Source organism: Salvelinus sp. IW2-2015, unplaced genomic scaffold, assembly GCF_002910315.2.
Source record: "Salvelinus sp. IW2-2015 unplaced genomic scaffold, ASM291031v2 Un_scaffold2683, whole genome shotgun sequence".
Taxonomy (NCBI): Eukaryota; Metazoa; Chordata; class Actinopteri; order Salmoniformes; family Salmonidae; genus Salvelinus; species Salvelinus sp. IW2-2015.
Genome location: NW_019943989.1, coordinates 60156 through 85649, shown reverse-complemented (window position 1 = coordinate 85649; position 25494 = coordinate 60156). Strand labels below are relative to the sequence as shown.

The 25494-nt window shown below is 44.2% G+C and overlaps 2 protein-coding genes and 2 long non-coding RNA genes across 5 annotated transcripts; all 4 read right to left on the bottom strand.

The window, feature by feature from the left end:
- Positions 1 to 3595: 3595 nt before the first annotated feature.
- Positions 3596 to 8717, bottom strand: LOC139025442 (uncharacterized). 2 transcript variants are annotated; one of them, XR_011477024.1, is made up of 5 exons: positions 8645 to 8717; positions 8078 to 8380; positions 5008 to 5238; positions 4740 to 4861; positions 3596 to 3931 (listed from the first exon to the last, which is right to left on the bottom strand). It is a non-coding gene; the product is annotated as an uncharacterized lncRNA (long non-coding RNA). The 2 variants fall into 2 exon arrangements; XR_011477023.1 differs by having other exon boundaries at positions 8078 to 8708.
- Positions 8718 to 12251: 3534 nt separating this feature from the next.
- Positions 12252 to 13344, bottom strand: LOC139025443 (uncharacterized). The gene is made up of 2 exons (XR_011477025.1): positions 13081 to 13344; positions 12252 to 13050 (listed from the first exon to the last, which is right to left on the bottom strand). It is a non-coding gene; the product is annotated as an uncharacterized lncRNA (long non-coding RNA).
- A 764-nt stretch (positions 13345 to 14108) lies between these two features.
- On the bottom strand, positions 14109 to 19058 carry LOC112074561 (synaptojanin-2-binding protein). The gene is made up of 4 exons (XM_024141719.2): positions 18448 to 19058; positions 17445 to 17581; positions 17007 to 17102; positions 14109 to 16763 (listed from the first exon to the last, which is right to left on the bottom strand). Exons 1-4 carry the CDS (start codon positions 18512 to 18514, stop codon positions 16611 to 16613), a joined length of 453 nt encoding a protein of 150 aa, XP_023997487.1. The 5' UTR covers positions 18515 to 19058; the 3' UTR covers positions 14109 to 16610.
- Positions 19059 to 20004: 946 nt separating this feature from the next.
- Positions 20005 to 24929, bottom strand: lgals3a (lectin, galactoside binding soluble 3a). The gene is made up of 6 exons (XM_024141718.2): positions 24838 to 24929; positions 24467 to 24481; positions 23610 to 24353; positions 23031 to 23119; positions 21240 to 21414; positions 20005 to 20735 (listed from the first exon to the last, which is right to left on the bottom strand). Exons 2-6 carry the CDS (start codon positions 24476 to 24478, stop codon positions 20580 to 20582), a joined length of 1176 nt encoding a protein of 391 aa, XP_023997486.1. The 5' UTR covers positions 24479 to 24481; positions 24838 to 24929; the 3' UTR covers positions 20005 to 20579.
- Between the last annotated feature and the right edge of the window lie 565 nt (positions 24930 to 25494).

Sequence of the window (25494 nt, the reverse complement as noted above, 5' to 3'; positions counted from 1 at the left end):
CCATCTCTCTGTGTGTGTGTGTGTAGTGTGTGTGTGTGTGTGTGTGGTGTGTGTGTTGATGTTGGTGTGTGTGTTGTGTGTGTGTGTGGTGTGGTGTGTATAGATAGATAGATAGATAGATAGAGATAGATGGGTGTGTGTGTGTGTGAATGAATAGTAGGAAAGTAGGCTAGTATGTTACATTGATTCCCATGCACAGAAAACGTCCAACACACAATCTTACCATATCATACACATTAAGGATAACAGGTTCATTGGCCATGGTTTAATGCTGAGATGGGAAGGCAGCGTCCTCCCGCTCCAGTTATAGTAGCACCTTCAGCCCCCCGACGCCCCAGAGGTGCATATAGGACGCGCTTCCCGGATGTGCGCTTCCCGGATGGGCTACTCACACTGCGCCGTATTGGATGGAGCACCGGGATAGAAGGATGGATCGAATYTCTGTCATGCCTCAGCCAAAACAAAAAAATCGGTCCAAGAATTGTACCCGTTCCAAAGCCAAGGGTATCTCGATTGTAGATGTTGAAAAAATTACTATATCAAATATCAAGGCAGCGAAACGTGAACGGCGAATGTTTCGCTTTTTGTCTGTAAAGACCACAGGCACGCACATAACGGTACTAGATCCCGACCGGAGATAGCTTGCTACAGTAGCTAGCTCGAGCTAGACAGTTACAGAACTGTTGAACACGGRCCATTTCTATTCCCAAAGCAAGAAAAATAGGTCCTCTGGAAACCAAATGATGGTTACCGTTAGTTTCACTTTGCTTGCCTCCGTTGTCACATTAATAGCGACGAATTGCGTGTATATTGAGATGCTAAAACAACACCGCTGGGAGGATGAATATGCGAGTGTTCGAATCCGGAAATGTCAGCCAGGTCGAGAGCCGCCTAATTTCACTTTTCTCTCAAATGCGGCCACGGAAGGCTGTAAGGCAAAAATAGATAGTCTATAAAAAGCTAGCTGGCTATAGATTCACGTATTGTTTTACGGTTGACTTTTGGCTTGTCAGCTGTGTGGTGAAAGCTAGCAAACAGCGTAGACCGTATCAGTGGTGCATGATGTGGCCCTCATCACACAGACAAATCGAGAGAGTCGTGTCGTTTTGCCGTAGGTAGTCAGCTACCGTCCTCTGTCTCTGTCCGTTCGATGAGATWTCCTCCCCACCCAATCGTATCTCTCACCGCAACAAAAAAAAAACGGTGTCCTCCGGTCTCGTGAAAACTGCTCAAAAGAAAGTGAATGACATCATCCGAACCGTGTGGTGCGTGCCTCACAGCTGGCGGAACGTCCTGTGGACGAGCCGGGTTCTCTGTGAATGGGAATGGGTGGATTCGATTATGTTGAGCGGTGGGAAACCGGTCTATGGCCCGTGACGTGAACGGGCAAAAGTGGTGAGGGTAGAGCACCCTTCTCAAATAGAACAATAATTTGTTGTAATTTTATTTAACCTTTATTTTACTAGGAAAGTCAGATAAGAACAAATTCTTATTTACAATGACGGTCAAGCCCGGCCAAATCCGGACGACGCTGYGKCAATTATGCGCCCGCACTATGGGACTCCCAATCACGGCTGGATGTGATACAGCCTGGATTCGAACCAGGGACTGTAGTGACGCCTCTTGCACCGAGATGCAGTGCCTTTAGAGCGCTGCGCCACTCGGGGGCGGAGTAATCTGCACTGCTTGGTGATGTTGTCAACAAGGCAGCATGGTGCATCGTCCAGAAACATACATCTCTTTTCAATAAAATAATATGTTAGAATGTTTTAACWAGTTTTCATTGGGAAGGCAAATAAAGCGTTTTTATCAGAAGCAACCACTTTTGCATGTGAAAATACAAGATCCTACTCATTACTACTCATTACCTCACTTTTGTTTTGAGACATCTTCGCCCCAGGCTTTGAAAGGGACCAAATTGCCATGTTGAATACAACTGGGACCTCGGAAATCTCTTTGAAGTACTACTGAAGTCGTTTTTTGGGGTATCTGTACTTTACTTTACTATTTATATACATTTATGTCTGAGTGTTGGAGTGTGTCCCTGGCTTTCCGTAAATAAAATAAAAACACGAAAATGTTGCCACCTGGTTTGCTTAATATAAGGAACTTGAAATTATTTATTATTTTACTTTTCATACTTAAGTATATTTAAAACCAAATACTTTTAGACTTTTACTCAAGTAGTATCTTACTGGGTGACTTTTACTTTWACTTGAGTCATTTTCTATTAAGGTATCTTTACTTTTACTGAAGTATAACAATTGTGTACTTTTTCCACCACTGAAAAAAAAAACAAGCTCCAACTGGTAAAAATCGATTTGAACATTCAACCAACTCCAGAACTCTGTCTCTTTCCAGAGGTCAGACTTTCCGAACTGAAAATCACTGACGTCATGATTTGACCTCGTATTTTTCCCGAGTTGCCAGTTGTTTTTGAACACAGTATGACTCAACGCCCGGGAGGCAACCCGGTTCCCAAAACGAATACAATTCATTTTCACCCGGTGCAAAACACYCCTACACGGGCGCCCGAGACAGATTTATCGAACCCCCCCCTCAATGAGTGAGGAGGAAAGAAATGTTGATTACATCATCGTGCTAGTGCTACTGGCTGCCTCAGGTCCAAGCATCCTCCCCTCCCACCCCCCAATCCCTCCACCACCAATTGACAATGGACTGCATTACATGAGAGAGGATAGGGGGCGGGTTGTTGTAGATGTCAACAGAGCGTTTACCGAGAGATCTACTATGCTTTTATTTGTAACTTTTCACTTTTTTAAATCATCGWCATGAATTATCATAACCCTCATTAACATCATCTCGGCATTTAACAGAGCAAGTAATTTGGGGAATTTCCACTAGGAGTCTTTATGGAGGACCCATGTATTAGGCTACATCATAACACAAATAAATACTTGCTGCTTGGAAGATATAAGGAGACGAGGATGAACAAATATTTGCAAGAATTTAAAAAAAAGGGGCACATGCTGACCATAAAGGTTGATTTCTTTAGGATTGTTTTATCCATTGTGAAAACAAACTGCTTTATTTTAAGGCTAAAAGTTATACAGTCCATAACATTGAAAATCTGCACGCATATTATTGCCAAGCAACAACGTCGGACAAAACGTACATGAGTTGTGAACTTCAATGTGCTGCATACAGTTATGTCTCATACAGATAAGTAACAATAAAAGGGACAAATATAACTTATTTCAAGGCCTCATTGTGATTATTTCATACGCACGTCACGCATATGAAAGGCAGATAGCCTAGTGGTTAGAGTGTTGGTCTTGTAACCGAAAGGTTGCAAGATCAAATCCCAGACCTGACAAGGTAAAAATATAAATAACTGTCACTCTGCCCCTGAACAAGGGAATTAACCCACTAGGTCATCATTAAAAATAAGAAATTGTTCTTAACTGACTTGCCTCTTTAAATAAAGGTAAAATTGAAACAAATGCATATTTTACATTGTAATTATTTATCAGCCGCTCTAATCTAGAGTGTCTTCATCTTCTACCCTCAAGCCTCATCTGACTGCTGAACAATTAATCAAACAGCCACCCGGAATATTTGCATTTCCCCCCCTCCCCTTTTTTGTACACTGCTGCTTCTTGCTGTTAATTTTCTATGTATAGTCACGTCAGATAAGGCTTGAGGGTAGAATATGAATGAACTGTAAAGGCACTCTAGATCAGAGCGGCTGATAAATAATTACAATGTAAAAATATGCATGTTTAAATTTGACCTTTATTTAACAGTGTACAAAAAGGGGGGGGGGAGACAAATATTCCGGGTTAATTAATCAAACGGTCACCCGGAATATTTGCATTATTTGCGAGGAAGAGCAGTTCCATCTTGTCCAGGTTGAGCGCCGACATCCAAGCTGAGATATCTGCCAGGCACGCAGAGATGCATTTCGCCACTGTTGTGGAAAAAAATTGATTCAAATACTTCTCAGATACCAGAGCTTGTGAAATCAATTTGACTTTATCACAGAGAGCAACAAAGCCGAGTTAGTTCATGAAACTGAATCTTTATTCTTAGTGCTTGGTTTTGATACAGTCTTACACTTACATAACGTCAACACCCAATTTTACAAATCTTGTTGTCTTACTTAGTTTCCATTCTCTAATTGGCTCAGAGATTGGGGCATAGATTCTATTGGTGGCCATGACATGCATACATACCCCTTAGCTAATGTTCCTGTCCAAAGGTCTAGATTGTCTATGTATGCTTAACTTATGCATGTGCGTGTCCAGTAACCTTCACAAGATCAGATATGGCCCAGACCAGTCACGTCTTGTTAGTTTACCTTGTCTCGRCTCATCTACACAGATTCTGCTTACGTTCTGTTTTTTACATGTCCAATGGTCAATACGATGTTGGTCTAGCTTTGTACATTCACATGGGCTTTCAGCCTTCATTCTGCTTACACATGTCTAATATTTAAACTTATATTGATTATTCTTTCTACTTCAAAGATAACAGTAATAGGTTACTGAGAATCATCAGATGACTGGAAAATCTCCAACACCACCTGGGTTTCAGAATGGGGGGGAGGGAGAAAAGTAGTTGCGTGTCATCCACATAGCAATGTTAGGAGAGACCATGTGAGGATATGACGGAGCCTAGTGACTTGTTGTATATAGAGAAGAGGACCTAGAACCGAGCCCTGGGGGGACACCAGTAGTGAGAGTACGTGGTGTCTGCACAGATCCTCTCCACGTCACCTGGTAGGAGCGGTCCGCCAGGTAGGATGTGACCCAGGAGTGTGCAGAACCTGATACGCCCTGCCCTGAGAGGGAGGAGAGGAGGATTTGATGGTTCACGGTGTTGAAGGCAGCGGATAGATCTAGAACAGAGGATAGACCCAGGAGGATGAGAACAGAGGAGAGAGTCTGACTGGTTAGGGTCAAGAAGATCGTTCTGAGAGAGATAACGAGAAAGTTGATCAGAGAGAGCACGCTCAAGTGTTTTGGAAAGAAAAGAAAGGGATACCGGTCTGTAGTTTTTGACGTCAGTGGGGTCGAGTGTTGGTGTCTTGAGGAGGGGAGCAACTCGGGTCATTTTGAAGTCAGAAGGGACCCAGTTTGTGCTCAGGGATGAGTTGACGAGGGACGTGAGGAATGGGTGAAGGACTCGAGAGATGGTGTGGAGAAGGGAGGAGGGGATGGGGGTCGAGTGGGCAGGTTGTCGGGCAGCCAGACCTCACTAGTCGCAGGATGCCATCTGGAGAGAGAGAGGGGAGAAAGAGGTCAAGGCGTAGGGTAGTTCTGTGTGAGCGAGACCAGTGGACACAATAGGATGAGTGAATAAGTAGCGGATGTCGTCAACCTTTTCCCCAAAGTGGTTGACAAAGTCGTCCGCGGAGGGATGAGGGAGGGGGTTGAGGAAAAATTAGTTTCCTAATGTTGTGGAAAAACCGATCCAAAAGATCAAGGCAGAGACTATTTAATTATGTAACAGAAATATCTTTAATCAAGCTACTGCAGGGGAGATCTAACTCAGATTTCAAATAATAAATGGTTACATGTCCCTTATATAGTGGGAGGTGATAAAATATTGTTTACACAACAGTTTTGTCAATACAAGCAACCATTCCCGGAAACACAATGGCCTTGTGTTAGGGTGTAGAAAGACATAACATTACAGAACAAATCCCTGCCACCACACTATGGTTAGAGGCAGAAGCTCAACATTTAGAGTGGTAGAAAGTGGCTTTAGCAGCAGATACAGAGGAAGAGAAGGTAGAGAAGGAGGAGTGAAAGGATGATAGGTCCTCCGGAAGTTGAGTTTTCATTTTCTCTCAGCTGTCTGCAGCCCTGTTCTGTAAACATGCAATGAGTCACTCAGCAGGAGGGGAGGGCCGGGAGGAAAGGGAACCGTGCGAGTCATAGGATGCGGAAAGGGAGGAGAGTAGGGTCGAAGAGGCAGAATCAGGAGGGAGAAGGATTTAACAGACGGCAAACATGATAGGATAGAAGAGAGAGTAGTGGGAGAGAGCGAGAACAAAGACTGCGACGACACATGACCATCTGGGTAGATGCTGAGTGGTTAGGGTTGGAGGAGAGGGAGACCTGGAGGGGGTAGGGACTGAGTGGTTAGGGTTGGAGGAGAGGGAAACAGAAAAGGAAACAAAATAGTTCTGAGACCTGGAGGGGGGGGTTGCAGAGAAATCAGTAGGCGAGCAGCCTCATGTAAAGAAGAGGTCAAGCGTATTGCCTGTCTTGTGAGAGGGAGATGATTAAAAAAGGCTGAGGTCAAAAGAGGCAAGGAGGGGAAAGAGAGAGTTGGAAAGAAATTAATCATAGGCAGACGTCGGGGGGGTTGAAGTCGCCAAGAACGACGAATGATGAGCCATCATGAAAGAACAGTCAGATGAAGACAGAGCAGCTGGAGTAGCAGTGTTCTATGGGGTGACATGTCTCCGTCAGGGCCAAAAAGTCAAAGGACTGAAAGTCAACATCGGCTGAGATGAACTCAGCGTTCTTGACCACAGATCGGCAGTTCAAAGCGCTGCCAGAGACCCAGGTTGTGCGCGCAGGGTACACTAAATTAGAAGGGTTGCAGCCAAGGGGTGGGGAGCGTCTGTAAAGCCTACAGGGAGAGGTGTGAACAGGTATAGAAAAACACACAGTTTACAAAGCTACAAAAGAGCAAAACAAGATCTGTAAATAACTAGGTAAGATACTCAAGTGAGAGAGTGGAGACTTCCTCTCTTTCCTTCTCGACCACAATTCCGCAGAACAGTCTGTTTCGGCGTCGGTCTTAGTTTTGCAACAAAACTGACACGACCGTCGCTTACAGCTGAACCCTGCGAAACCAGGGGAGACTGAAGAACTAACGCTAAATTACCTAGCAGAGGTGAAGAGTACACCGCCGTGTACTAATCGATGATTGCCTAGGAGATGAGAAACCCCTCCCCCTCCAATACAGCCTCTGATTACCAAAACAAGTCACAAATCGCCCCGCCTCTTAATCCTGGTTGATGTGACAACAACTATCTGAAAATGATGAGCAGGAAGCAGTTCACACATTAAGTAGGCTACTGGAGAAGACAGGAAGCAGTTCACACATTAAGTAGGCTGCTGGGAAGACAGGAAGCAGTTCACACATTAAGTAGGCTACTTGGGAAGACAGAAGCAGTTCACACATTAAGTAGGCTACTGGAAGACAGGAAGCAGTTCACACATAAGTAATAGCTACTGGAAGACAGGAAGCAGTTCACACATTAAGTGGCTACTGGGAAGACAGGAAGCAGTTCACACATTCAAGTAGTCACTGGGAAGACAGGAAGCAGTTCACACATTAAGTAGGCTACTGGGAAGACAGGAAGCAGTTCACACATTAAGTAGGCTACTGGGAAGACAGGAAGCAGTTCACAATTAGTAGGCTGCTGGAAGACAGGAAGCAGTTCACACATTAAGTAGGCTATTGGGAAGACAGGAAGCAGTTCACACATTAAGTAGCTACTGGGAAGACAGGAAGCAGTTCACACATCAAGTAGGCTACTGGGAAGACAGGAAGCAGTTCACACATTAAGTAGGCTACTGGGAAGACAGGAAGCAGTTCACACATTAAGTAGGCTACTGGGAAGACAGGAAGCAGTTCACACATTAAGTAGGCTACTGGGAAGACAGGAAGCAGTTCACACATTAAGTAGGCTACTGGGAAGACAGGAAGCACGTTCACACATCAAGTAGGCTACTGGGAAGACAGGAAGCAGTTCACACATTAAGTAGGCTACTGGGAAGACAGAAGCAGTTCACACATTAAGAAGGCTACTGGGAAGACAGGAAGCAGTTCACACATTAAGTAGGCTACTGGGAAGACAGGAAGCAGTTCACACATCAAGTAGCCTACTGGGAAGACAGGAAGCAGTTCACACATTAAGTAGGCTACTGGGAAGACAGGAAGCACTTAAAGTAGATGGTCTCGGACTGTCTTTTTGCTAYCTAGGACCACAACAGATAGACAACWAGACAGTCCTAGACCACAAGACAGTACTAGACCACAACAGATCAAGACAGTCCGAGACACAACAGATCGACAACACAATTATACTTACTCCTGGAGATATCACGAGTCCTCTCGATATAGAAGGAAGTAATGGCACCCTATTGCCTATATAGTGCACTATGGGCCATGGTAAAAGTAGTCTTAAGTCTCGTTTGGGCCACCACAATCCCGCCAGAACAGCTTCAATGCACCTTGGCATAGATTCTATAAGTGTCTGGAACTCTATAGGAGGGATGCAAATCTATTCTTCCACAAGAACGTCCATAATTTGGTGTTTTGTTGATGGTGGTGGAAAACGCCGTCTCAATGCAATGTTCCAGAATCTCCCACAAGTGTTCAACTGGGTTGAGATCTGGTGACAGACAGACACACTCCCAGTCTAAACAGTTTGCGCATATATTTTGACATAATTTGATGTTTCGGCTGTTCGCTCACACAAAACGTTTTCTTGAGGCAAGTCGAGCAAACCTGAACCTAGCAAACCTGAACCTAGCATACCTGAACCTAGCATACCTGAACCTAGCATACCTGAACCTAGCATACCTGAACCTAGCATACCTGAACCTAGCATACCTGAACCTAGCATACGGACTGGAGGTGGGGGAAGAACACTCACTTTATCACTGAGCTCTCTTCTTTTAGCCAAGGTAGTAAAAAATATTTGGGAAAGGGGGCATTTTTATAGATGACCCCTAAGCATGATGGGATGTTAATTGCTTAATTAACTCAGGAACCACACCTGTGTGGAAGCACCTGCTTTCAATATACTTTGTATCCCTCATTTACTCAAATGTTCCCTTTATTTTGGCAGTTACCTGTACATGAGCAGCACATTGATGCCACACTTGTTCTACCTGATGGCATTCACCTTTAGCCTGGTCCAATTCTTGAAAATATATCTGGTACAAAAGTATAATTTAAGAACCAGGAACAGATATAGCTCTTGGTTCACTCCAGACATGACTGTCCTTGACCAGCACAAAAACATCCTGTGGCGTACTGCATTAGCATCGAATAGCCCCTGTGATATGCAATTTTTCAGGGAAGTTAGGAACCAATATACACAGGCAGTTAGGAAAGCTAAGGCTACCTTTTTCAAACAGAAATGTGCATCCTGTAACACAAACTCAAAAAAGTTCTGGGACACTGTAAAGTCCATGGAGAATAAGAGCACCTCCTCCCAGTTGCCCACTGCACTGAGGCTAGGAAACACTGTCACCACCGATAAAGATAATTGAGAATTTCAATAAGCATTTTTCTACGGCTGGCCATGCTTTCCACCTTTCCACCTACCCCGGGTCAACAGCCCTGCACCCCCCACAGCAACTTGCCCAAGCCTCCCCATTTCTCCTTCACCCAAATCCAGATAGCTGATGTGCTGAAAGAGCTGCAAAATATGGACCCCTACAAATCAGCCGGGCTAGACAATCTGGACCCTACAAATCAGCTGGGCTAGACAATCTGGACCCTACAAATCAGCTGGGCTAGACAATCTGGACCCTACAAATCAGCTGGGCTAGACAATCTGGACCCTACAAATCAGCTGGGCTAGACAATCTGGACCCCTACAAATCAGCCGGGCTAGACAATCTGGACCCTCTCTTTCTAAAATTATCTGCCGAAATTGTTGCAACCCATATTACTAGCCTGTTCAACCTCTCTTTCGTATCGTCTGAGATCCCCAAAGATTGGAAAGCTGCCGCGGTCATCCCCCTCTTCAAAGGGGGAGACACTCTAGACCCAAACTGCTACAGACCTATATCTATCCTACCCTGCCTTTCTAAGGTCTTCGAAAGCCAAGTTAACAAACAGATCACCGACCATTTCGAATCCCACCGCACCTTCTCTGCTATGCAATTAGCTGGTCATGGGTGCACCTCAGCCACGCTCAAGGTCCTAAACGATATCATAACCGCCATCGATAAGAGACAATACTGTGCAGCTGTATTCATCGACCTGGCTAAGTCTTTCGACTCTGTCAATCACCACATTCTTATRGGCAGACTCAACAGCCTTGGTTTCTCAAATGACTGCCTCGCCTGGTTCACCAACTACTTCTCAGACAGAGTTCAGTGTGTCAAATCGGAGGGCCTGTTGTCRGGACCTCTGGCAGTCTCTATGGGGGTGCCACAGGGTTCAATTCTCGGGCCGACTCTTTTCTCTGAATACATCAATGATGTTGCTCTTGCTGCTGGTGATTCTCTGATCCACCTCTACGCAGACGACACCATTCTGTATACTTCTGGCCCTTCTTTGGACACTGTGTTAACTAACCTCCAGACGAGCTTCAATGCCATACAATTCTCCTTCCGTGGCCTCCAACTGCTCTTAAATGCAAGTAAAACTAAATACACGCTCTTCAATCGATCACTGCCCGCACCTGCCCGCCCGTCCAGCATCACTACTCTGGACGGTTCTGACTTAGAATATGTGGACAACTACAAATACCTAGGTGTCTGGTTAGACTGTAAACTCTCCTCCCAGACTCACATTAAGCATCTCCAATCCAAAGTTAAATCTAGAATCGGCATCCTATTTTGCAACAAAGCATCCTTCACTCATGCTGCCAAACATACCCTCGTAAAACTGACTATCCTACCGATCCTTAACTTCGGTGATGTCATTCACAAAATAGCCTCCAACACTCACTCAGCAAATTGGATGCAGTCTATCACAGTGCCATCCATTGTCACCAAAGCCCCATATACTACCCACCAACGCGACCTGTATGCTCTTGTTGGCTGGCCCTTGCTTTATATTCGTCACCAAACCCACTGGCTCCAGGTCATCTATAAGTCTCTGCTAGGTAAAGCCCCGCCGTATCTCAGCTCACTGGTCACCATAGCAGCACCCACTCGTAGCACTTGCTCCAGCAGGTATATTTCACTTGTCACCCTCAAAGCCAATTCCCCCTTTGGCCGCCTTTCCTCCCAGTTCTCTGGTGCCAATGACTGGAACGAACTGCAAAAATCACTGAAGCTGGAGACTCATATCTCCCTCACTAGCTTTAAGCACCAGCTGTCAGAGCAGCTCACAGATCACTGCACCTGTGCATAGCACATCTGTAAATAGCCCATCCAACTACCTCATCCCCATACTGTTTATTTTGCTCCTTTGCACCCCAGTATATCTACTTGCACACATCTATCACTCCAGTGTTTAATTGCTATATTGTAATTATTTCACCACTATGGCCTATTTATTGCCTTACCTCCCTAATCTTACCTCATTTGCACACACTGTATATAGACTTTTTCTATTGTATTATTGACTGTATGTTTGTTTATTCCATGTGTAACGCTGTTGTTTGTGTCACACTYCTTTGCTTTATCTTGGCCAGGTCGCAGTTGTAAATGAGAACTTGTTCTCAACTAGCCTACCTGGTTAAATAAAGGCGAAACAAAATAAATAAATAGTAACTTGACATACACAATACTAGACCAATGTGTTTGGCCTGATATTGTTCAGCTTTTGATTAAATGAAACCTTGAATTTCTACAGTATTAAACTGGATCGATGAACTTTACTGTGGAACAGAAGAGATACTGTTAACTCACTCAAGAGACATACTAGTGCACTGAAAAGAGTTGGAATGACTGTACACTGAATTACTGTAATCTCTGCAGTAACCAGGTTTCCATCCAACCATTTAAATGCAGATGAATGAACTGACGCATTAAGAAGTCATGACAGGGGCTTACGGAAACAGGAAATGTCAACAGTTGGTGGGATCTTTTTTTGTGTCTGTAGAATTAATTACGCAAGATATAGCAGTGGAAAACACCTTTATGTGCAAATGTTGATATAGAAACAGAACATGGACAGGGCAGCTTTTTTTGGTTGACATTTCATCTATTTTCATTCTAGCTTGATAAATTGTTTCATGGACAGTGTGTAGAGAAGTGTAAACCCAGAAAGGCTATAACGACACAGTCATTTATCAACTCAATCAATGCCATTTGAGAGGTGATATTCTATACTCAAGTGAACGGACAATCAGTGTCCCAATAGCCTGGGCCAAATATAGGCCTATATACAGTATGATTATATAACCTATATAGCAATTGGCTCCAACRCAGCGGCTGGCTAGGACCCAGTTGGGTGTCCCAACTCCAGGCTCGTTTCCAAGGAAACGCTCGAACAGTCTGAAATTTACATGACAATGATTCACGCTGGTGCACCCCAAGCCAACAAAACCCTGATCATCATGAAACACACATTACTTGAAGTGCTGCTGCCCTGAGCTCTCTCTTTATTGGCATTCGTAGGATAATATAAATGTACTTATTTTTGCTTCATACAAGTCAGCAGGGTGACGACACACACCTATATACAGATAATACAGACATATGGAACGTAAATGTTAAACATCAACCATGATTCGAGTCCCAAATGACACCCTATTCTCTACATAGGGCTCTGGTCAAAAGTAGTGCACTACTTAGGGAATAGGGTTCTAATTATGACAAAATAAAAAAGGACTTATACGCACACCCTTAATCCACCCCCTCTTTTACAGCGATTGGATGAGCTGCAGGACTGCTAAACATTCACTAGGTGGCAGCATCGGGCCTTTATTAGGATTAAATGAATGGCTCCATATGGGTTTTCCAAACAGCATCAAGCTGTCTGTTCAAAGTCATAATTGTTTGAAAGTCACATCATTTTGTTTTCCCCCCCTTTGCAAACAATACTAAAGTAGATAAAGCGATACATTTCCCTTTTTACATAAAACAATTCGCTCACTGCTGTTAATGTGTAAGTAATGCACACTACCTGGATTAGATTAACAGAAAATTATAAAACTGTTCATTACATTAACAAATAAAGCCAGCCTCAATGTGAACCTGGAAACATTTAAAAATAACATCTCTCTTTCAGGGACATAGTGACATAGTCCAGACAGATATAAACATATCTCTCGTACTTTACACCATGACAGTGTAACTGTCATCACTATACATTCTAATGAAAAGCCTGATTTATAGTAGCCTGATTTATAGTAGCCTGATTTATAGTAGCCTGATTTATAGTAGCCTGATTTATAGTAGCCTGATGCCAGTTTGTGCCACCAAATAGTTTCTCTTGATAGGGACAGGAGTAGGGTAGGCAAGAGCACAAACAGATCTGGGACCAGGCTARAGAAGGAGGAGACAACAACAGATCTGGGACCAGGCTACAGAAGGAGACAACAGATCTGGGACCAGGCTATAGAAGGAAGAGACAACAGATCTGGGACCAGGCTACAGAAGGAGGAGACAACAGATCTGGGACCAGGCTATAGTAAGGAAGAGACAACAGATCTGGACCAGGCTATAGAAGGGGAGACAACAGATCTGGGACCAGCTATAGAAGGAGACAACAGATCTGGGACCAGGCTATAGAAGAAGAGACAATAGATCTGGGACCAGGCTATAGAAGGAGGAGACAATAGATCTGGGACCAGGCTATAGAAGAAGAGACAACAGATCTGGGACCAGGCTATAGAAGGAAGAGACAACAGATCTGGGACCAGGCTACAGAAGGAGGAGACAACAAATCTGGGACCAGGCTATAGAAGGAGACAACAGATCTGGGACCTGGTCAGAAGGAGGGACAACAGATCTGGACCAGGCATAGAAGGAGACAACAATCTGGGACCTGGCTACAGAAGGAGGAGACAACAGATCTGGGACCGTGGCTACAGAAGGAGGAGCAACAGATCTGGGACCAGGCTATAGAAGGAAGAGACAACAGATCTGGGACCAGGCTATAGAAGGAGGAGACAACAGATCTGGGACAGGCTCAGAAGGAGGAGACAACAGATCTGGGACAGGCTATAGAAGAGGAGCAACAGATCTGGGACCAGGCTATAGAAGGGACAACAGATCTGGACCAGGCTATAGAAAGAGGAGACAACAGATCTGGGACCAGGCTATAGAAGGAGACAACAGATCTGGACCAGGCTATAGAAGAGGAGAACAACAGATCTGGGACCAGGCATAGAAGGAACAACAGATCTGGGACCTGGCTACAGAAGGAGGAGACAACAGATCTGGGACCAGGCTATAGAAGGAGACACAGATCTGGGACCTGGCTACAGAAGGAGGAGACAACAGATCTGGGACCAGGCTATAGAAGGAAGAGACAACAGATCTGGGACCAGGCTATAGAAGGAGGAGACAACAGATCTGGGACAGGCTACAGAAGGAGGAGACAACAGATCTGGGACCAGGCTATAGAAGGAGGAGGCAACAGATCTGACCAGGCTACTATGTTCACAACACATCACTGATTCAGCATCCATCACGAGCCTCAGTGTGACTAGTCGAACCACCTCTCAACTCTACACCACAAAACTCAAATGTTATCTTTACACATATACAGCTACTGTACCTGGAATGTTGGTACAATTATAGAGACAGTTTAACCACAGGAGGGACAAAACATAACAATATGAAAACAAAACACATAGTAATTTGCATCTGTACAGACGGACTAACCAAATCAAAACACAGTGTACCAGTGAGTTCTCAGCCTACTGGACCCCCCCCCCCCCAAAAAATACGATCCGCCGTTCAGTTACAAAGGCTACTCTGAGTGACTGAACACAACATGGCCTTTCAGTTTCCAAAAATACCCTGTAAAGAACAGGAAACTGGTGAGCAGGCAGGCCCCTTGCGCGAGTCAGGCTCAACCTCCGCCTAGAAACTCTACAAAAATACATCTCTATGCTGACGGAGAACGATATCTTTGGGATAAATAAGCTTTTTAGGTCAGCCAAGTCCTTCTGTCTGAGGAGCACAGCTCTGCCCAGCAGAGTGAACGCCATGCGGACAACTTTTTAATTTATTTTAACAATTACAAAGTTGTCATTATCTCATCGGTGTTATCACTGTAGCAAAAAAGTAAAGTTTAGCATTTGGGTTACGCAATGACGATATTCACAACAAAAATATGTACATACACTACCAGTCAAAAGTTTGGACAAACCTCATTCCAGAGTTTCTTAATTTTTACTATTTTCAACATTGTAGAATAATAGTGAAGACATCAAAACTATGAAATAACACATATGGAATCAGGTAGTAAACAAACATTAAAATTAAAAAATAATCTACATACATTTTATATTTGAGATTCTTCAAAACTAGTCACCCTTTYCACTCTTGGCATTCTCTCAACCAGCTTCATGAGGTCACCTGGAATYCATTTCAATTGACAGATGCACCGTGTTAAAAATGTATATGTGGAATTTTTTTCCTTCTTAATGCGTTTGAGCAAATCAGTTGTGTTGTGACAAGATAGGAGTGGTATAGAGAAGATAGCCCTATTTGGTAGAAGACCAAGTCCATATTATGGCAAGAACAGCTCAAATAAGCAAAGGGAAATGACAGTCCATTACTTTAAGACATGAATGTCAGTCAATCCATAAAACTTCCAAGAACTTTGAAAGTTTCTTCAAGTGCAGTTGCAAAAACCATCAAGCGCTATGATGAAACTGGCTCTCATGAGGACCGCCACAGGAAAGAAAGACCCAGAGTTCCCTCTGCTGCAGAGGATAAGTTCATTAGAGTTAACTGCACCTCAGATTGCAGCCCAAATAAATGCTTCAGAGTTCAAGTAACAGACACATCTCAACATCAACTGTTCAAGAGGAGACTGCATGAATCAGGCCTTCATGGTCAAATTGCTGCAAAGAAACCACTACTAAAGGACACCAATAATAAGAAGAGACTTGCTTGGGCCAAGTAACATGAGCAATGGACATTAGACCGGTCCTTTCGTCTGGAGTCCAAATGTGAGATTATTGGTTTCAACTGCTGTGTCTTTGTGAGACGCAGAGTAGGTGAACGGATGATCTCTGCATGTGTGGTTCCCACTGTGTAGCATGGAGGAGGTGGTGTGATGGTGCTTTGCTGGTGACACTGATTTACTACGAATTCAAGGCCCACTTAACCAGCATGGCTACCACAGCATCCTGCAGCGATACACCATCCCATCTGGTTTGCGCTTAGTGGGACTATCATTTGTTTTTCAACAGGACAATGACCCAACACACCTCCAGGCTGCGTAAGAGCTATTTGACCAAGAAGGAGAGTGATGGAGTGCTGCATCAGATGACCTGGCCTCCACAATCACCCGACCTCAACCCAATTGAGATGGTTTGGGATGAGTTAGACCGCAGAGTGACGGAAAAGCAGCCAACAAGTGTTCAGCATATGTGGGAACTCCTTCAAGACTGTTGGAAAGCATTCCAGGTGAAGCTGGTTGAGAGAATGCCAAGAGTGTGCAAAGCTGTCAAGGCAAAGGGTGACTACTTTGAAGAATCTCAAATATATTTTGATTTGTTTAACACTTTTTATGGTTACTACATGATTCCATATGTGTTATTTCATAGTTTTGATGTCTTCACTATTATTCTACAATGTAGAAAATAGTGCAAATAAAGAGAAAAACCCTTGAATGAGTAGGTGTGTCCAGACTTTTGACTGGTACTGTATATTGTCTTTCTTTTTGGTGGGGGGGGGGGGACATTCAGCAAAGTTTTCAGTCCCAGGTTTTGCTTTAAAAAAATGCTTTAAGGATAAAGTTACATAGGTTTAAAAATGCCTCCTCAGTTGTGGCTGGAATCGCATGTAGAGGAACGTAACGGCTGCAGCAGCTCCCAGGACAGCCACAAGTATTCCCAAGGAGGAGACAGAAGATTCACCGTCAGGCCTGGAACTGGTGGGACCATTCATGGTCATGGTGGGCTGTMGGGAAAGAGAGACTTCTTCACTGGCAACAAAGTGACATGTTACAACACATGTGTGTTCAATAGGCACGAAAAGTGAAAKGGGGTTAGGTAGGTGCTATCTGAAAACGCTCATTTTTTGGTTTTCAATTGCAAAACGATTCGCTACAATGTTCCCTAATGAACACGACCCACCCTGCCTAAGATGTTGGTTGATTGAGGTCCAGATGAGTGAAAAAGAGCCTGCCGTAGCCCCACTCACCCTCTGCTGTACGCGTAGCTGTACGTCCTCTCCTGCTGACCTGAAGAGCTCCACTGCAGCACTGTGTGACAGGTTCTCCAGCTTTTGGCCATTTATCTACATAAAACAAAAAACAGAGGAAAATAAAATCACAGAGCTTAATACATAGTACTGTGATCAAATACTAGACCTAAAGTAGACCGTACGTAAGTTAATTTAGGATCTCCCCTCCAGAGATAAGACTGGAGTCTTCTGSAGTAGATGGATAAAACCTCAAGCATAATACACATTTCCCCCAGATAGACTGATTAATTTATTGATTCAAACATCACATTCCTCCTCCTAACCCCTCTGSTCCCCAAGCTAGTCCACTAGTCGGCTCTCTAGCAGTTGAACTAGTGGGGACGAGGTTATCGGCTTCCCAAACTCAAAAATTTAAAGTCCATCTTTATCCMTTACCGCCAATATCTTGTCTCCCTCTTGTAATCTTCCATCCAGGGCTGCTGCGCCATTCTCTTTGATTTTAGCCACATAGATCCCACTGTCATTCAGAACATACTGCTGGTCCAGACCTCCCACTATGTTAAACCCTAGACCTGGAGAGAGAGAGCGAGAGAGAGAGGCAGTGAGTGAGTGAGAGAGGGGGAGGGGGTGAGAGAGAGGYTACAGTAAGTGAAAGTGAAACAGCCTACTGATAACTGTCTGGATATTCAAAGGAGGAGAGGCCATAGAGAAATATAAAGCATTCTAATTCTATGGGGAAGGCTATGTAACTATGGTAATACAGCAAGTAGTATATGTTGGAGACGGGTCAGGAGAGGTGTGGACTGAATGGGAAGTCTTCTGATTAGAATGTTGGTATCTATGTGGGACAAYGTACAATCATAATCACTCCAATAATAGCCTATAAAATGCCCTTCCATGCAATCAGGCTTCTTGTCATGTCATAAAATTGCATAATAACTACATCACCATAAGGGTATTCACTGGAAGTGACTAACTAAAACTTGAGAACAAATGGTTCTGGGACAAAGACTTGCAAGCACACACATTTCAGTTTTGACTGCTAAAATCTGACTAAAATATTGGTAGATGTAGTAGCTAATACTACTTTACAGGGATGGGATTGTCACTTCTGATTAGCTGAGAAATGCTATTGCGACAAAATGAATGAGTAATTTAGAGGCTATCAGTTAGCTAACATAGCTAGCTAGTTGCTAGCTCGATTCTCATTTGGCTCAGTAACTAGATGTGGAAAACTCAACATCGGTGGCGTTCAAGTTGCAGCCTATTTGCAATGACCAGATTAAATACCAAGTTGGCCAAAGATTAATAAAGACAGCCAGCTGAGCTAGCTAGCAACAGCTTATCAGCAACAGTTAGCTAGCTACCTAGTTAGCCAGGCCATCAGTTTGCAAGCTAGATAGCTGTCGGGAGTTGCGACTGAAAGCTATTTTCTTACCTTGTGGTCCTCTTTTCAACTGTATACCCAGCACGGTAGGCGCAGTATACTTTGCTGACCCGTTCATGATGTAAGGAAATCCGAAGGACAAGCTAAATAACTGTTTTTTTMGGGGGGGGGGYTAGTTATAAAAGTGAAGGTGAACTCATGCAGGAGTTGTGTCTGTGCTGCCTGCCACCTCCTGCAGTTAATTGCCCTCTGATGTACGAGAACTGCACTTCCCAGACGGTTCATCAATCTACTGCTCTACTTATCATCATGACCTTTGATTGAACCACCCAGCAATGTTTCTGTCGTTCAAGTGCAAACAGGAAACAGGGGTTTCCAAAACTGCAATGCGAGTGAAGCTTACGAGTTATGTACTGTAACCACCACTKCTAACACACCGACAGCGATTTTTGCACACCAGAATTACATTAATTTTCCAATGACACGCTGCGTGGTGTGTACGTTGGATTTATCTAACGTATGCGTCAAACTATATGCGTAGAAGGCTTGACAGAAAGGGTAGCAGAAGGTGAATGTTGAACTTTTGTTAAGACACATATCCAGATGATGCTGCGTARTATTTTGCGCATTGACCCTGTGTCGGAAGCTAAGAAAAGGAACAACAGCTTCTGTCGACCAGTGGTTCTCATCCGGGGGTGTATTCACTAGGAACCAAACAGAACCAAATGGACAAAACGGGGCGTGACCTACCTGAATRTGTCCAATAGAAACTCYTTTTCATTGCAAAYCGTTTTCCATTTGGAGTAAACAATTTCCATTGCAAAAACGTTTTGGACTAATGATTACACCCCTGGCCTATCCAAAGGGGGGTATTCCTTATGAATGAATACTGATTTGAATATATCATCAAGGCATAATGATCAGCGCTCAGGTTTKCCCTCGGTACAGATCTAGGATCAGCTTCCRCTCCCCCCAATCCATGAATGGGTTAAATCCACAAACTGATCCAAGATCAGCATCTAGGCAGTTGCACATGAGCGGGTACTTCCGGCAGAGAAATGTGTGACTGCTGAGAACCACTGCTGAAGAAGAACCCATTGATAACATGTATCAGCTCTCTTCATTCTTTATTGACAAAACTTCATTTTGAAAATAATACTTCAAGTCTTTGGTAACATCTACAAAAGTGTTACATTGATTTAACTACTACAGTTTACACTTCATTTTAGCTGTAGTTCTGACTACTTAATAACATTTATGGACCTTAAAATCAGCGAGACCTAGAGGATTAATACTGGAAAAATGTCTAAACACCTTTTTGTTATGATCTTAGCTAAATGAACACTAGACCCGTTTACAGTACACAGAGGCTCTCTCTATCCTTCTATATTCTAGTCCTTGTCCATTCAGCCTTGCAGAAGAGCATTGCAATAAAATAAAGTGTTTCAAAGCAAAAAAAACGCTACACGGATGTTCAGTCCATTGGTTACACACACACACACACACACACAACATGCATCATAACCCTGAAAGGCTAATTTGTAATTATAGACATACAAAACAATATACAGTCTACTTTGCTGACATCATGACAACATTGTGAAATGCTAAAGGACACGTCTCCTTTGTCCTAGAGACATTTCATGCAGAATAAATATGGTTACTTTCCCTAGAACTGCTGTTAAAAACAGATATCTCCTTCTCTGATAGTGTTACATAGCCTAAGTTCCTTGGCCTCATTTGTATAGATTATTACCACGATAAATGACACAGTCAAATAATTAGATKTCTTTTACCTATAGCCTATAGGACATGCTGTGTAGGGCTTTTCAGACCACTGAGCTAAACCCGAGCCAAACCGAGCCGGGCCTGGTTACCCATCCGCCATTGTTGCTGGAACCATGCTAGCTAGCACAGTTTGGTTTGGGTCAGCACGATAGTGTGAAAAGAGGTATGTGAGCTGCACCCCCTCCCCCCCCCATCCAGATCATTGGCCACAGTGTCAGTCAGGTGAAGTGAACTGGACTACATTCCAAATGGAACCCTATTCCCTATGTAGTGCCCTACTTTTGACCAGGTTKCGTGTCCCAAATGGAACCCTATTCCCTATGTAGTGCACTACTTTTGACAAGAGCCTATCGGAATAGGGTGCCATTTGGGACTCGTTCGTAGTCTCTTGAGTGTTAGATCATGCTTGGGGCCACGCTGTAGAGAGTGACATCCCCCACCACACGTAGCAGGGTGACGTCCTCAAACCCTCCGGCTCTGTGCTCATACTCCAGAATATGGTTCCCATCCACGGCTACTTTAAACGAGTCCTCTTCCACTAGCACCTTCAGCTGCGGGGGGGACGACAGCCACAACAACAACTCAGCAATTAAATAACGTTAGTGTTCAAACATGAATACAGAGCTTAAAAAAGGTGCAATCTTTAATAGTTACTGATCTTTTTCAGAAAAATGTATTAGAGATTGTCATTAATTTACAGTACAGGTAAGTGATTATCAATAGGTGAGGTCACAGTACATCATCTATATAAGTAATGTCACTACTTTATTTTTAATGGTTGACATTCTCTACCCATATATTACACAACACCAGGGGACCCCAACCCTGCTCAATACTGTACCTCAAAACACCAGGGGACCCCAACCCTGCTCAATACTGTACCTCAAAACGCCAGGGGACCCCAACCCTGCTCAATACTGTACCTCAAAACACCAGGGGACCCCAACCCTGCTCAATACTGTACCTCAAAACACCAGGGGACCCCAACCCTGCTCAACACTGTACCTCAAAACACCAGGGGACCCCAACCCTGCTCTGCCCCAACCCTACTGTACCTCAAAACGTTGTCCAGGAACGAAGGGGAAGCCTCCATCTCTCTCCTCTGGACCCCAACCCCCATCCAGGTGGGAGTTACGGACAACCTGTTGTTCATAGAAACGAGGGTTGAGGTGGAACACAACCTCTTCGTCGTCCTCCTCATCCTCCTCTTTTAAAAAGTCAACATGGAACCTGGAATAAAAAACAACAACTTTGTTTTCATTTATCATCACCAATATACATAAAAACCATGCATTTGACTATATATAAGGAGTATGAATGGATATACAGCGCCCTACGAAAGTATTCAGACCCCTTGACTTTTTCCACATTTTGATATGTTACAGCCTTATTCTAAAACGGATTAAATATCCCCCCCCCCCCATCAATCTACACACAATACCCRATAATGATAAAGCAAAAACAGGTTTAGACATCTTAGCTAATTTATAAAAATAAAAAAAACTGAAATGTAACATTTACATAAGTATTCAGACACTTTACTCAGTACTTTGTTGAAGCACCTTTGGCAGTGATTACAGCCTCGACTCTTCTTGGGTATGACGCGACAAGCTTGGCACACCTGTATTTGGTGAGTTTCTCCCATTCTTCTCTGCAGATCCTCTGTCAGGTTGGATGGGGAGCGTTGCTGCACAGCTATTTTAGGTCTCTCCAGAGATGTTTGATCGGGTTCAAGTCCGGGCCCTGGCTGGGTTACTCAAGGACATTCAGAGACTTGTCCCGAAGCCACTCCTGCGTTGTGTTGGCAGTGWGCTTAGGATCGTTGTCCTGTTGGAAGGTGAACCTTTGACCCCGTCTGAGGTCCTGAGCGCTCTGGAGCAGGTTTTCATCAAGGATCTCTCTGTACTTTGCTCCGTTCATCTTTCCACTCGATCCTGACTAGTCTCCCAGTCCCTGCCGCTGAAAAATATCCCCACAGCATTATGCTGCCACCACCATGCATCACCGTAGGAATGGTGCCAGGTTTCCTCCTTGARACTTGGCATTCAGGCCAAAGAGTTCAAACTTGGTTAGAGTCTTTAGGTGACTTTTGGCAAACTCCAAGCAGGCTGTCATGTGCTTTTTACTGAGGAGTGGCTTCCGTCTGGCCACTCTACCATAAAGACATAATTGGTGGAGTGCTGCAGAGATGGTTGTCCTTCTGGAAGGTTCTCCCATCTCAAAAGAGGAACTCTGGAGCTCTGTCAGAGTGACCATCGGGTTGTCTCGGAGCTCTACGGACAATTCCTTTGACCCCATGGCTTGGTTTTTGCGCCAATAAATAGAATTTACCACAGGTGGACTCCAATCAAGTTGTATAAACATCTCAAGGATGATCAATGGAAACAGGATGCATCGGAGCTCAATTTCGGGTCTCATAGCAAAGGGTCCGAATACTTATGTAAATAAGGTATCTATTTTTTATTTGTAATAAATTTGCAAACATTTCTAAAAACCTGTTTTCACTTTGTCATTATGGGGTATTGTGATATCATTATGGGGTATTGTGATGTCATTATGGGGTATTGTGATGTCATTATGGTGTATTGTGATGTCATTATGGTGTATTGTGTGTAGATTGATGAGGATGTTTTTATTTTTATTTAATCCATTTAAGGATAAGGGTGTAATGTAACAAAACGTGGAAAAAGTCAAGAGGTCTGAATACTTTCCGAAGGCACTGTACATAAAGACCATGCTTTTGACTATAGATAAGGGGTATGAATGAATGTGCGAATGGATGAATGAACAGATAAATGAATGGATGAATTAATTAATGGATGAATGGTGTGTGTGTGAGTACCTACCTTTCTCCTCCAACGATGGGTTCCCCTACAATGGTGATCAACAGCCTGGACATGATGCCAGCATGGAGAGGCAGTTCGTACGGCACTGGCTGAAACAGACGTTACATTACACGTCATCATCAGATGCACTACCGGAAGTGTCTCAGGAATAATACAATAACAGGTCTAAGCTGTCTTGTCTACATATCTAATGTAAAAGTGCACATTTAAAAGATACCACAGTACTTCACCACCATTACTACACTGGAAAAATCACCATATAAATCCAATCAATTATTATTAGTTACCACGTCCAGAGTGGTCAGTAGTGACACTAAAACGTAGCCCTCAGACCAATATAATGCTATTGCAGTTTCTAGAATATCAACAGCATTTTTCAAGCCCTGCAGCAAATCCCTAGTCTGATCCACCATCCTGACCACTGCACTCAGTGTAAACTGGTAAGATCGGGATTGGTCAAACAAGGCTAGAAACCCTCCAAAGAGCCACACTGCGTGGACAGAGACCCTGTGGGGAAGACGAGGATAGAAATGCGCAAGCAAGCAATGCGTCATGTTTTAAAATCATGTATTTACTCACCAACATGCCTCCTGGAGCTGCTGATCCCCCGTATGGTCCCATGGGACCTGGACCGAAAGAGCCAGGGTGACCGGGCTGAGGAGGGAAAACTCCACCGCCCCCAGCACTCCATGATCCAGGGGGGATTGGAGGGAAGGCCCCACCAGGGAACCCAGGGAAGGTGCCTCCTCCAGGAGGGAAGGCAGCTCCTGGACCTCCAGGCCCATACATCCCCCCACCAGGCTGGGCTCCTGGGTAAGGCACGTTGGGGTAGGGTCCTGGGGGTGCTCCGGGGCTAGTCTGGAAGGGTTCAGATGGGTACTGCATGGGGCCTCCAGGGAAATGACCGGGGGTTCCACCAGGGGGGAACTGCCCAGGGAACTGTCCAGGTGCTCCGGGCCCGGCTGGGTATTGTCCCGGTGCTCCGGGCCCAGCTGGGTATTGTCCAGGTGCTCCGGGCCCGGCTGGGTATTGTCCCGGTACCCCTGGTCCGGGCGGGAAACCACCAGGAGCAGAGGGAGCTCCAGGATACTGCCCTGGTGCTCCGGGACCGGAAGAGAACGGTCCTTGGCTTCCAGGGAACTGCCCTGGGGCTCCGGGACCAGACTGTGGGCCCCCAGGGAATCCCCCAGGAGCAGAGGGCTGTGTTGGGGCTCCAGGAGCTGCACCAGGCCATCCTGGGTTAGTGGGCGGAGGGGCGGCTGGGTTGGGGTTACTCGCTTTCTCAGCTTGGCCCGGGACATTGTCCGCTATGGCATCTGCCAGCTGCATACCAGAAAGGGAGATTCATTGGTACCATGATCTTCACCAACACATTTACCWGCTTAAATAACGTATACATTGATGATAAACTTGATTGATAAAAATTGCTAACTCACCGAGAAATCCATGTCCTGAAAGGTAATGGGAGTAAAATAAAGTTGTTAGGTCTGAAGCTTACCATAGACTAAAACTTGACATATAACAGCCTGAAGTAGCTAGTTAGCTAGCTAGCTATCACAAGCTACCTAGCTATAAGCTTTTTATTCAYCTGGATGGATTACAGGCTGGTTAGTGTTGCACACATGCAGAAAGCTAGAAGCTAGCCGCGTAGCTAGTGACTCGATGTACACTTACGTAGTTAACTAGCTAGCAAACACTAGCTAGCTAGTTTGCTAGCTAGCTGATTAGACAKATTTATAATGTTCAACGATCAAAGTACAATCAACACATGTTTTAAAAGTACGGTAGCTAGATTATTCAACGTTACCTCGACAAAAGAGGGACGTCTTTCAACAAATTCTATAGTTAGATACAATTAGAATGTACTAGGTTGAGATTAAAAATACTGTACAAAACTCCTGAAAGGAAGTGCATAGTCTGCACACGCCTAGAATATGACGTAAACATCGGGTGGAACCAAATGGGTGCGTTCCAGAGTCACATGCATTTTCTTGAATTGAAGCCAGTCAGCAATTGAAGATTACCGCAGAGTAAAAAAAAAAAAAAATGAATAAAATAAGTAAATCTACCTTTTCTCCCTCAACTTTATATGAGTAAAACTCAATTAGTACAGTATAAAATGATGCGAAAATATGTCAATGAAAGACTTCCAATTTGTGTGGGGCGGTATACTGTTTTGTTCGCTGGAGATCATGTGTTTCAGTAAATTTGGCTTCATAGTCATGGTTATCAACTGTACCGCAGAAATGGAACCTAAATCACAGAAWATAGATGTTGTGGTGGCAGCTGCAGAGATGTACGAGATTTTACTGCAGATGAGTTAACAAGGTGTGTTGAATGATAGTGTTCCGTAGTGATGTGCGGATTGACTCATAACTCGCTGTTACGCGGGGCGGGTTTAGGGTAATTAAATATTGTGTGGATGAAATGGTGGGTTGAATAAAGAGAAAACTATACCTTTAAA

What these genes read in the sequence shown, in the direction of transcription:
- LOC112074561 (XM_024141719.2), bottom strand. Translation starts at nt 18,514, where the DNA reads ATGAACGGGTCAGCAAAGTATACTGCGCCTACCGTGCTGGGTATACAG. An exon ending in GTTGAAAAGAGGACCACAAG is followed by an intron (nt 17,582 to 18,447) that starts GTAAGAAAATAG and finishes CTCTCTCTCCAG; the next exon opens with GTCTAGGGTTTAACATAGTG.
- lgals3a (XM_024141718.2), bottom strand. An exon ending in CAGCTCCAGGAGGCATGTTG is followed by an intron (nt 23,120 to 23,609) that starts GTGAGTAAATAC and finishes CGTCTGTTTCAG; the next exon opens with CCAGTGCCGTACGAACTGCC. An exon ending in TTCCTGGACAACGTTTTGAG is followed by an intron (nt 20,736 to 21,239) that starts GTACAGTAGGGT and finishes TCCCCCCCGCAG; the next exon opens with CTGAAGGTGCTAGTGGAAGA.